This window comes from Borostomias antarcticus (genome assembly GCF_949987555.1).
Source record: "Borostomias antarcticus genome assembly, chromosome: 16".
Lineage (NCBI taxonomy): Eukaryota > Metazoa > Chordata > Actinopteri > Stomiiformes > Stomiidae > Borostomias > Borostomias antarcticus.
The window spans coordinates 21,017,224-21,029,638 of record NC_140249.1 but is presented as its reverse complement, the minus strand read 5'-3'; the positions used below and the strand labels follow the sequence as shown (position 1 = coordinate 21,029,638).

The window sequence follows — 12,415 nt, the reverse complement described above, 5'->3', positions numbered from 1 at the left end:
AATCTACCAGCTCCGGCTCTTCGTCCCCACATCACCATCTCTCCACAAGACTCGCCATATTTTAAAGAAAATAAAGCCCGGTGTTTCCTTGCCAGTGTTTTTGTATCAACTATTCATTCAATAGCCTAGTTCACCCATGGGAACTAGGATATGTGAGGTCAAACAAGAAAGACATCTCTGTAGTTGCAGAAATGGTAGTTCTAGCACTTGTCCAGTAAGGGGCGCTAAAACACTATTACTTTGTCCTTTGGGAGGTACCATACTCCAATGTTAAGTTCACTGTTCCTGGATGCTTTACCCACAGGCCACAGGGTGTATTGCAGTAGAATGACTTTGGTATTTGAGAAATTAGACATTTGTAGATGAAATAACTAAGCTATAGCTAAGTTATTAATGTTTGTGTAACCTGTACATGGAAGGTCTGCAGGGTAACATGAAATGCTATTAATTGACAGCAAACATACCTAAATATAGCTCTGTCATGATGTCATTGGAGGAGACCATAAATCACTACTGTTATCATTTGGCAAATGTGACAAGTCCGCAGTGGACCGCTAGACTACACCACCCTTTACATGAGCTAAAGAGAACTATCAACTTTAGGGTAACATATTATGACCATGAAAGTACTGACTGAAATACATATCTAACAATGTTCAATGTCATTCCTTACTGACCCAAGAGACACAATGGAAATGAAAGAGGAGTCCGTTGAAATATAGCCCTGTTTTCTCTCTCTCTCTCTCCCTCTCTCTCTCTCTCTCTCTCTCTCATTCGTCTCTCTCTGTCATTCGTCCGTCTCTCACACATTCCTTTCTCTCCCTCCAACTCAGGGCCTCTTGGTTCAGCCTCATCTCTGCTCTACTTTCAGCCCCTGGCAGACGACCCATCGGAATCTCTTTAATTCTGACAGAGTCACTGGCTGCCTACTACTCAGCTCATTAATGAAGAGGATAATTAATTTCCCTAAATCCCAAAATTTCCTACCAGATCAATCAATCAATCAATCAATCAATCAATCAATCAATCAATCAATCAATCAATCATCCATCCACTCACTGATCCACCCATCCATCCATCCATCCATCTATCTAATCTATCTGGGCTGAGTTTCCCAGAGGCATCGTAGCGCTACTTTCATCGTAGCGCTACGTTGAACGCCGTAGCTTACGATGAACGTAGCGCTACGATGCCTCTGGGAAACTCAGCCCTGTTCTGTTGGAGGGAGGGGGCATTCAGAGATATTCAGAGTGTTCTGTGGTGTTGTTATCCAGTCAATATACAATAGGCTAGTTCAGAACAGTAGGTCTGCAAAGCCTGGAATTTGGTACAGAACAGTACATCTATGGCTTACTGTATTTTATTCCTTATATGAAAGAAGCATATACATACACTCCTCTTTTTTAGGTGGTAACAGTAATTTCTCAATCCAACAGGTATACAGGTGTCTCACCACCTCACAACATAGGATTGCTGAACATGGGCTTGCTGTTCAGTTATAAGGAAACAGTAACATGTAAACGGTAACATGTATCTCTCTCTCTGTACCTGTATGTGTGTGTGTGTGTGTGTGTGTATGTGTGTGTGTGTGTGTGTGTGTGTGTGTTTGCTACAGCTCATCGTATTCTGCTCCCACTAGTGTGTCTCTGCTCAACAGCTGGGTATGTTGGCTGCACAGAAACCCCCCCCCCCCCCCCACACACACACACACAGGAGCCCCCATTCCTCCCTAAAATGGTTTCCATGGCAACAGGCCATCCAGTTCCCTTCCAGATTTGGAGCCAAGACCAAAGTCTACAGCACAATACTTGCAAATCTTTATGAAGATGGTCTACAGTGAGTGTGTGTGTGTATGTATTTGTGTGTGCGTGCGTGTGTCTCCAGACCACTCCAAGGCCTTTCAAACAGACATAGTTCTTGGACAGCGAGAGGGATTCCTCAGTCTTCTATAGCCTGGTAACTCCAACACTTCGCATCTCAACTGTGTATCTGTCTTAACACAGGGGCTTTTGTCCTCGACTGTGTATCTGTCTTCATAACACAGGGGCATTGTCTGGGACGCCACAGGACAACATGCTCCCCTGGAATCTTAATGCTCCTTGAATGTCTTTGTCCATTGATTGTCTGGAAGATGAAGTCAGTGGTGAAGCTCAGAGCATTTGTTGTTCATGACTCATAACTAAGTTGGCTTGAATGAGCCCAGCAGCTGAGTGACTGAAGTGTGAATTGGTTAATATTGTGCTATATGGTGCTTTGTGTAGGCCGCGGTAATACAATTCAGCCTCCGTTGTGTGTACATTTTTTTATTTTATTTAAACCTTTATTTTGACTCGAGGATTTCTGAGGTTTCCCTCATTGACAGAAATGACAAGTGAACAATTACACCCCATGCAATGGAATGGGTTCACACACTAATCAGTATTTTCCGATAACTCGATACAAAAGTACAGACAATCGACACAGCGTTGCTCTTGGTATAATAGCAGAGGGATTTGTTAGCCTGATACACCTTTGTCATGCATGCCAGATGCTCAATACATTGTCACGTGACACCAAAGCTGGTCACGCTCCCAGAGCCTGGTTACCATGGTGCCCACCTACTGTAAGTCACTCAAAGCTTTTACTTTCACATCGAGGGGGAATCCAGTCACAACAGCGGTTGCAGCGAAGAAAAGGAACGTACGATTCAATGACGAACAGAGAAGACGGCTGTGTTATATGGATGATTTCTTTATTAAAAGATATTAGAGAATAACATTCAGTTGTATGTTGAAATTATATTGCGTCGTGCCCACAGTACTTACAGTAGTCAGGCACCTGAACATACTGTAGTGATTTTATGACTTTGTTTCACCCGTTTTTCAGAACAACTGCATACAAGGAGCCTGAGTCTTTGAGACATACAAGGTCTTGCTACATTCAGACAGCTAAATGCCATGTATTGTGCACAATCCACTAGGGATGTAGACTACAAACAAATGAATGGAAATATGCTAGAGATAGTATACAATAATAGCCATGTTCAACCACATCCAATACACAGGAGAGGAACAGGGAATAGTGTCAGATATACTGAGTATAGAACATGCTGTAGCAGAGATGGCAGAGCTGGGGTTTTTATTGAATAGCTGTTGTGCCATATTAGAAGTGCATTTCAGAGACATAGATGTACAGTGTTCTGCAAACTGGCGGCCATTTGTCTTAAGACACTCAAAAATGTTCTATTGTTCCATTTCTGGGGGAATATTGTTGTCTTGGAGCTTTGGATCCCAGCAAAGCTACTTAAGACCGTATAGGAAATCTATGGCGCCACTGTGAACATGATGCCAAATCCAGTTCTATACCCCAGAATGAGTTTGCAAGGTTCTAAATATATGGCTCTGATAGAATAATATGGCATGAGGCAGAGCAGGGTGTGCAGGTAGGACTGTTTGGGTGTGGGGAGGGTTTGAGAAGGGGAGGAGCCAGTGGAGGAAAGGGGTGGGGTCAGACTACTTGAACTGGCTGATGGGTGGGGGCACCCTGATGTCCTGGCCCTTCTCCAGTTTCTTCTCACACTCGATCAGGTAGTTGACGCCGTCAACCACAGTCTGCACCAGTTGGACCTGACACACACACACACACAGAAACACACATACACAAACACACACACACACACAGTGGGTGATGAGCTAAAATAGGCTAGCTTTTCCTTCACCTGTCTCTCATCTTATCTCATTTCCTCTGGTCATTTCTCTCCTGTAGTCTTTCTCTTTCAGTCTCTGTGTTTTCCATCTGTTTCTCTCTCTCAGGACACAGAGTGAAAAACATTGTGGTACCCTGCACAGATGGCACAACAATACTGAATAGTGTCTTTGTGTGTCACCATCTATGTCACTCTGCCATCCATACAGACCCACTCATCCATAAGTAGGCACACAACAGAGTACACACAACACGCCAGCCAGCACACTCAACGCACAACATGCCAGCCAGTCCACTAACCATGTAAATGTACATTGTGCATTTGTACATTTCCACAGCTGTGTCCCAATTTGCCTTATTCACCTGGCAGCCATATTGGTCAGTCTGGGGTGCGGATGCGGAAGTGCCCGTTGACTTCAATGTTAAATGTTTGCTATAAAAATACCACTTCAAGAACTGAAATAGTCAAAATAACAGGCTGAATACACTATCGGGGTTACAAACTCATCATTACCAGACTCTGATTGTTTTTCACTGCCGTTGTTTTCGCGTTTGGAAATACATGGAGGTGAATGAGTCATAGTTGCATTCAATCCCATGTATTTCCAAACGCGAAAACAACGGCAGTGAAAAACAGAGTCTGGTAATGATGAGTTTGTAACCCCGATAGTGTATTCAGCCTGTTATTTTGACTATTTTGTTTCTTGAAGTGGTGTTTTTACAGCGAACTTTTAACATTGAAGTCAACGGGCACTTCCGCATCCGCACCCCTAATTACGTCACACTGACCAATATGGCAGCTGAGGTGAATAAGGCACAGCGGACCGAATGACCTTACCTCTGATTGGCCGAGACGGTCCAGGTTGGAGATGTCGAAGGTGCTGCCCACGGCGGCGCTGTCCACGCCCCCCGTGCCTCTCTTCTGCAGACGCAGGTTGTCCAGGATCTTGGGGAAGCGAGAGTCCTGGCGAAGGAGGGACAGATGCGGTCTGGGGGACTTGGCTACCGTGGAGTGCAGCTATCGGCCGTGTCGTGTAAGGTTGTGTGTTTGCTGCTGATGGTGTGTGGAGATACTTTAGTGTGTGTGTGTGTGTGTGTGTGTGTGTGTAGACATGCTATAGTGTGTGTATGTTTCTATGTGTGTGTGTGTGTGTGTGTGTGTGTGTGTGTGTGTGTGTAGACATGCTGTAGTGTGTGTATGTTTCTATATGTGTGTGTGTGTGTGTACTGTGTAGACTTGCTGTACAGTAGTGTATGTTTCTGTGTGTGTGTGTGTGTGTGTGTAGACATGCCGTAGTGTGTGTATGTTTCTATATGTGTGTGTGTGCTGTGTAGACATGCTGTACAGTAGTGTATGTTTCTGTGTGTGTGTGTGTGTGTGTGTGTGTGTGTGTGTGTGTCTCAGGGCCATACCTTGCTGAGGCGGGGCAGTTTGACGTGTACTCCGGCGCGCAGCCCAGTGCCCAGGTTGGAGGGGCAGGTGAGGATGTAGCCCAGTCTCTCGTTCCACATGAACTCCCAGCCCTTCTCCTGGATCAGTCTCTCCACCTTAGGACACACACACGGTTCACTTCCGTTTAGGACTAGGTGATACCATCCCTTGTTTGCACATAGCCTTCATATCTGCTATTTGGCCATGAATCACTACTGTTCAATAATCTTGTTTGAAATCTCTAATGGAGAACTTGGAATGCTTTGGTAAATACGGTAAAAAATGTGAGTTTGTGTGTGTGTTCACATGCCTCTTTCAAACCCTTGCAGAACCTCTCAAACACTCTCTTCATGTTGCCGCCCTTCTCCATGGAGATGACCCTGGTGTGGTCCTCCTCGTTGACCCAGATCAGGAAGGTCTTGTCGTTGTTGTGCCTGCATGCCGTCACAAGAGAGGAACGGGTTAAAATCACCAACCGCCCCTCCAATCAATATTTACATAATACTTCTGAGAAGCTGGTGCATGTGTGCACTTACTGCGCGTCACTGCGAGTGCCTGATGTCAATAATCCTGTTGGTTTGAGTTTTCTAAAAGGATATGGACTACCTGGTATACTTACAGTGTTGTATCAATCTTAGTTACACTCGAGTTCCAATGTTATTACATCAGTTAAATCATTATGTTCCAAGTTCCCTTCATGGCTTGTGAACTTAGGCAGCAAAATACTCAACACTTCCCAATAAAGCACTGTAGTGGCATTTGGCCAGTGACTTCCCGAAAAACTGTTAGAGGTTTAATGAGGTAATGGATGAGTCTGGCGCAAGAGATGGAAGGAGCTGTCAGGATGAGTGATAAAGAGCAAGAGGGAGAGAGAGATAGAGAGAGAGAGAGAGAGAGAGAGAGAGAGAGAGAGAGGGAGAGAGAGAGACAGAGGGAGAGAGAAAGGGTGCTGAGGAGAGGTTGGCATGTGATGGGAATGCAGCAGGTCGGAAAATTGATCCTGGTGAGAGTCGTGACTGGGTGGAGTTAGCATCTGGCTATTTCTGGGCTCCAGCTGAAACTTAATGCTGAGAGGGCATCGTCCGCATCACTAATGCACCTCTATGGCTCTGCGCGGATGGAACAGCCACAAGCTAGAGGCTTTTTTAATTTAGCAGAAACATTTTCTAAAAACGACTTGTGTGCACTGAGATAAAAGTACAATCAACACAGTGCCAGTCAGGGCAGTGCTTACCAGATACCGCGGGCATCTGGCCAATCGCGAGCCATACCGGCGCAGGTCAGGAGTGGGGACACGGGCTTGTCAAACAGGAAGTGGTCCTGCATGAACGCAGCAGTGACAAGAAATGAACAACCGCTGACAAGTCAGTAGGTCTCAGGCCTAATCACTCGGCTCCGCATGCGTCTGCTACAGTACATAACATTTACAGCACAGTATCGGACCCTGCTGCCACTCACATCGATCAGCTGCTGCTGCTCCTGGTCGGTCATCTGGCCCAGGCCGTAGTATTTGCCCGTCAGGTCCCCCTGCAGGCCGCTGAGGGCGTCGACCACCACCCTCTCCACCTCCCGGCGCTCTGCCCTCGTACAGGCGGGGGGCAAGCTCAGACCCCGGATGCTCCGCCCTGTCCTCACCCGTGACGACAGCACATAGCGATCGTCGAAGACGCCTGACTGGATCTGATGGAGACGGTATTGGTTTCTGAGTACATGCTAACCTGTGGTATACGTTGTAGTGTATATATAAGCATATATATATATATATATATATATGCTTGGCGGTCTAAAAGAGTTGACTCTCCACGTTTACCTAGCTATCTACCTTGCTAGCGTCCAGGTCAGTTGGGTGGGTCATAGTTTTGGGGTCGTAGCCGTTGTGCCGCTCCCTGATAATAGGATCCAAGAGGTCAGCAAACACCTGAAACCAGCCAAACAAGATATGTTGGTGGATATGCACGTTGCACATATTGAATATGCTGCTTGCAGGAAGGTTATAACTGTATATAATGTATGCATGTATGTGTATATACTATATATATGTGCATTGTAAATATGTGTGTGTGTGTGATATAACATTATTACAAGTAACATTATTACATCTCAGTGAGGATTCTTGTTGGCTCAAAGGGTTCTATGTTAGGGCACTTCATCATCGTAACAAAAGAGAACAGATAATCTCTTCATTCTCTATCATTCATATTCTCAATATTTTCCCAAATAAAGTGCGAGTCTAACCTAAAACTCTGGCGCTATGGCTGGCCTCAGTCCAAAATGAAACCGAACTGGAGAATGGGTGAGTCAGCAGTCCGTAGCCCTTCTGTGGATGCTGGGGTTTTAATAGAACCATGGACCGTGAACCAGATCTGACACCCGGTGTCAAAGCTGTCAATATTGAACATATTTCCTGGACAAACGTGGAACATCAAGGATCTTCAAGTTCTTATTCTGTTTCTGTGACAAAACGCACCATAGAGGTTCACAGTCGGGTGCTATTTAGTAGAATGTAGCTACCTACTCTATAACTTCAGCTTTGTTCCTCTGATAGGGATTGCCCTCTGTGATACTTCCAGCAATGCCAACTAACCTCATATGTCTCCTCGTCCCCAGCCACCATGCCCACGGTCTTGATGAAGGGGTGTCCAGGGTTGTCCACGCCTGTCTGGATTGCCTGGTCCAGAGTGTAGCCATTGGGTGTGGCTTTGTCACACAGCTTGGCGTAGATGGCCGGACTCAGGTGGCTGGCCATGCAGTTGTTGTGTTTGCGGAGGTCAGGGTACTCTGCACTGTGTGGACATTAGAACATTATTATAGTCTGAGTCGTTATTGGCAATGTCACAGGGAAACGACTGCAATATTGGCTAGATATTGGCTTATATCCATTTGAGTGGGCCTTTGTAGGCTAGTAATGAAAAAGAGGTCTGATTACAATATTACATTTGTATGATTAATATTTTTATTTATAAAACATATTACATTTAAAGGTCTACACAAACATGGCATAAGATGCCTCTATTATTTCAACATCTATTTCTTAGCTACAGCCCTACGTGTCTTCCATGCACACCGGTGTCATTTATTTTTTATTGCAACATTTTAACAAAACATACAAAACATTCAGTGTTGTGGTACACACGAGTCAGGGGCACATACCATTCTCAAACGAAAATACGTACATTCACACACATTCAGGGTTTGCTTTGCTTTACTATTTTTTATCCTATGTAACATATTAATATAATATTAAAATTCAAATTTGAACACAATAAATCTTGGCTTTTCTTTTGTTGACTTGGATTTATGTATGTAATATTTGCCAAACAAGAGTTAATCATAGATTTATTATGATACTATTTTGTTATGATTCAAATCGTTATCAAAACCAAGTAAAACATCAATGTTTTCAAATTTAATCTTGGCAGATAGGTAAGTAAACTTTATATAGCACCGTTCGCATAGCAGGGTCACAAAGTGCTTCATGTGCAAAATAATCCAAAATATCTTAGTATAGATACAATCATATAATAAATGTCTCATTTTCAGTTTGACAAAACACACACTTTTAACATCGACATCTAGCTTGGGAGGTGGAGCAGGCAGCTGGGGATCTCAAGGTCTGCGGTTCGATCCCAGCTCCTGGCATTGTGCCGATGTGTCCTTGAGCAAGACACCGAACCCCAAAATCGCTCATGTGCAGCACGGTGGCGCAGTACCTAGTACTGTCGCCTTACAGAGAGAAGGTCTCCAGGCCTTTCTGTGCAGAGTTTGCATGTTCTCCCCGTTTTCGTAAGGGTTTCTTCCCAAAGAACCCACTACAAAAAACATGCAGAAGAACAGTTGCTCTTCAATCCGGTCCCTGACCAAGACCCGGACTGAGCACCTGGACTTGGTCCCCGGGCGCCAAGAACGATGGCTGCCCCTGGAGGACGACGGCCTGGGATGGGAGAAATGCAGGGAACAATTTCCGGCAGCGACACCAGAACAAAGCATGTGTGTGCTGTGTTCGCTGCTCGTATGTGTGTGCGTGTGTAATCATTGTCACCGTGTGGCCGATAAAAAGACACCCTCATGGTCCTGGATTTTCTGGTTAACTTAAATGAATAATTTTAAAAGACACTTAACTCAAACTTTGTTAATGACATGATACTTTCTACTTTGGTTCCATATCATTGTCCCCCACCCGATGAAATCCAAGGGGGGCTGCTAGACTGACCCCTGTACTTCGTGTGTGTGTGTGTGTGTGTGTGTGTGTGTGTGTGTGTGTGTGTGTGTGTGTGTGTGTGTGTGTGTGTGCGCGTGCATTGTCCATAACACATGTACTAGAATTCCCAACTGAATCGTGGTCAGTGGGCACTTATTCTCCGTGCTTATAGTGACACTAATCGACTCCAAACTGCTCAAAACCAGGCTAACTAGATTCTGTAGGTCGAGGGGAATGATGTCCACTTCTTGACATTTGGTTGATTTTACTGACCACTAGATTGACGAGAAGATGACCAATGGGCATTTATAGCCTAAACACAGCTACCTAGGTTGCAAGTGGGATAACCAACTGAATGGGAGTCAATGGGGCGGTTATCCTCTTTGCCTATAACAAAACTAACTCCAAACAGCTTCTGTTTGGGCTTACTGGATTCTGTGGGATAATGTCCCCCTCTAGTTGTTTGCTCAATTTCCCTGACCGTTAGATCGCCAAATAGAGTGAGATACGCTCCCAAATTGGAATATTTATAATAGTTATATTTCCCAACATAGATCAGATGACTGTTATTTAGGCAGTTCAGTCATGTTGGATAGATCAGAGATAGTATGGATAGGTCATATGTGTCCAACCGTGACAAAGTTAGTCATGCCATCATGTGGAGAGTGTGGGATTTGGTCATACCAGTAGAATGCAGATAGGCGCTCTCTACTTCCGCAATCACTGATTTGTCTAGCGCTTAGAGGCTTGTACTTCAAGCAATGAGGATCTCTGAATAGTCCGTTTCTGAAGCCCAGCTCTGCGTAGCTCCTGGATGCTCTGGAGATCCACGATCATTAGCTTAGAATTTGCTTTTAACAACTTCATGCTTAGGACATGCATCATGGGTGGAGGACGACAGGTTCACTGTGCAGTTGTTTTTTTATGTACAAAGCAAATGTACTTGGCAATGGGAATTATGAACTGTGGCTAGCGCCCCCATGTGGTGGGCTCTGGTTCATGTGTGATGGACGAACGAACACGGGTCAGTCTCTTCCACCCAGATGGGTGGGGAGCATGTCCTGCATGAGGCGCTCGCACTAGTGTTTACACGGCGTCTTCGGTGTCCTTGCCTAAAGGCAGACGACATAGGCTATGCTTTCCATTCCCTGTAGCCTAAACAAGTGTAGGTTAGACTAGGGAATTGTAGCCCTATTCATGTACAGCTAGGGTAATCTCATGATATGAGACCAGGACCGTCTGAAGGGGACACGTACGATCAGGTTGCTTTGCTCAACGAGCAAATAATAGCTGCAGTCTATTGATTTTTTTTCTGAAATAGCGTTCATATCGGCACTGGCCGGGGCACATATAAGGACATTCTAGAGGGTTCTGGTCTACGACAAATTGTCAAGGTTATCATGCTCAGAAGACATATATTCATTTATTAAGCAGAAGCAGTGCCCGTAATTAAGTAACCTATTTTTCTTTGATCGGTAAATAAAAGCCACCAGTCAGTTAGGCTGATACCGGCATGGCAAATATGCACCATAGCCTGATTTTACGCCTCGGATAGGCATTCATTTCCAGTCTTGCACAGCCTAGTTTAAATAAAGGAGCAGCTTTTGGAATCAACCTGGCTGCTTTGGCATCAGAAAATGAGTTATTCTATAAGAGTTACAGTTAGACTGCACGACAATTACCACAGGCTGTTTGCCCAGATTGACATTTCTTGTGCTGGAATTATGGTGCGTAAAATTGGTTACCTGGCGGGGTACATTCTCCGGACTGGCGCTCCTGCGGTGACATAGTCCCGGTTCAGCAAAAAGCTCGCTGTCAAAGACCCGGCTCCAACTAATGTCAGAATCCCAACATTTCGTTTGGAGGACAAAATTCTAGTGAAGCTGCTTGCCATTTCTTATTTCCACAGCTCCGAGAGGTAGGGATGGTTGGGAAATAGACGCGTAGCCTAGGTGATGTCACGCCTCTGCTGTGAAGGCAAAGAGAACGGGGAGGCTGTTGGAATTGGCTACAGGAGACAGGTTCGAATCAGGTTCGAATCGTGAATGCAGAAGGAATGTGAATAGGCAGGAGACAGGTTCGCGGTGTGAATGCAGAAGGGAGTGAATAGGCTACAGCGGGCGATCAGGTCGGTCACAAGCACACACGTAAGCTATAGCCTACAATAATTCTCCCCTCCCTTCCTTGAAATCCCACAGAGGAGACCAACGTGATTGCATGAATTGATTGCATATATGTATACAAGCGATGCGTTGATATTGACGCATATAGGTAGGCTAAGGGTGGAGAATTTGTAGAAAGGGGAAGCAAGCAGTTTCACTGTTGTAAAATGAAACTAGCGAATGGCTCAAGTAGCCTACTTTCTTCTCCCATCAGTGTCCCTATCAAGCCTAACCCCATCAAGCACGTGCACTTAGGCTTTAAGGCCCAGGCTCCTCTTGCAGTGTGTGCAATAAGGAAACGTGTCACACACCATACCAGGAACATAGAATCCATCTAGACTTAGGCCTATAATCATCTTAATTTTCCATTGACACAGCAAGATTATATAACGGGAGATCATCTCCATATTATAGCCTACGAGGCTTAATCCTCGCTGGCTTCAATAGGCCTAACTCAATCACGCGGACAAGAAAATAACCTATACTTAATTTAAGGAAGAGCAAGGCCCCAGGTTGGGTTTAATTCAAGGAAAAGAACATGGAAATAACAGTTAGGTTACCCCAGTATGAAGTTAAATAAAAAATCACAACTGCAAAGTAATTTGCCCAAAAAAGAAGAGAAGTTACAAACATACTGTCATATGCATAATGAGGTTAAGCTATTGCATAAAACATATTTATTTAGAATTTCAAATAGCCTATAGAACTCCAGCCAATTCATGCTGGTTTGTAAGATTTTGTGACTTATTAGGCCAATAATACGCTAGGTCTTTAACTCAATTAGGCTTATAATAAGCTAATGAGGTCATAAATGTATTTTGCCTCACCTTGTTGCGGTACCCAGTTGCACGATGGCACTGCCAGTGTCAGACTTTGCCCATTCAGGCAGACTGCTCTGGCAGGGGCGGGGCTGCTTATCTGGCAGGGGAGTGGCTTTGT

The 12,415-nt window shown here is 44.8% G+C and overlaps 1 protein-coding gene across 1 annotated transcript; it reads right to left on the bottom strand.

Moving 5' to 3' along the window:
* Positions 1-3,491: 3,491 nt before the first annotated feature.
* Positions 3,492-11,208, bottom strand: LOC311319303 (creatine kinase U-type, mitochondrial-like; the record flags this gene model as incomplete). The annotated part of the gene is made up of 9 exons (XM_084450821.1): positions 3,492-3,605; positions 4,523-4,648; positions 5,098-5,232; positions 5,427-5,550; positions 6,351-6,436; positions 6,575-6,796; positions 6,939-7,034; positions 7,701-7,899; positions 11,060-11,208. 9 exons carry the CDS (start codon positions 11,206-11,208, stop codon positions 3,492-3,494), a joined length of 1,251 nt encoding a protein of 416 aa, XP_084306947.1.
* Positions 11,209-12,415: the final 1,207 nt, after the last annotated feature.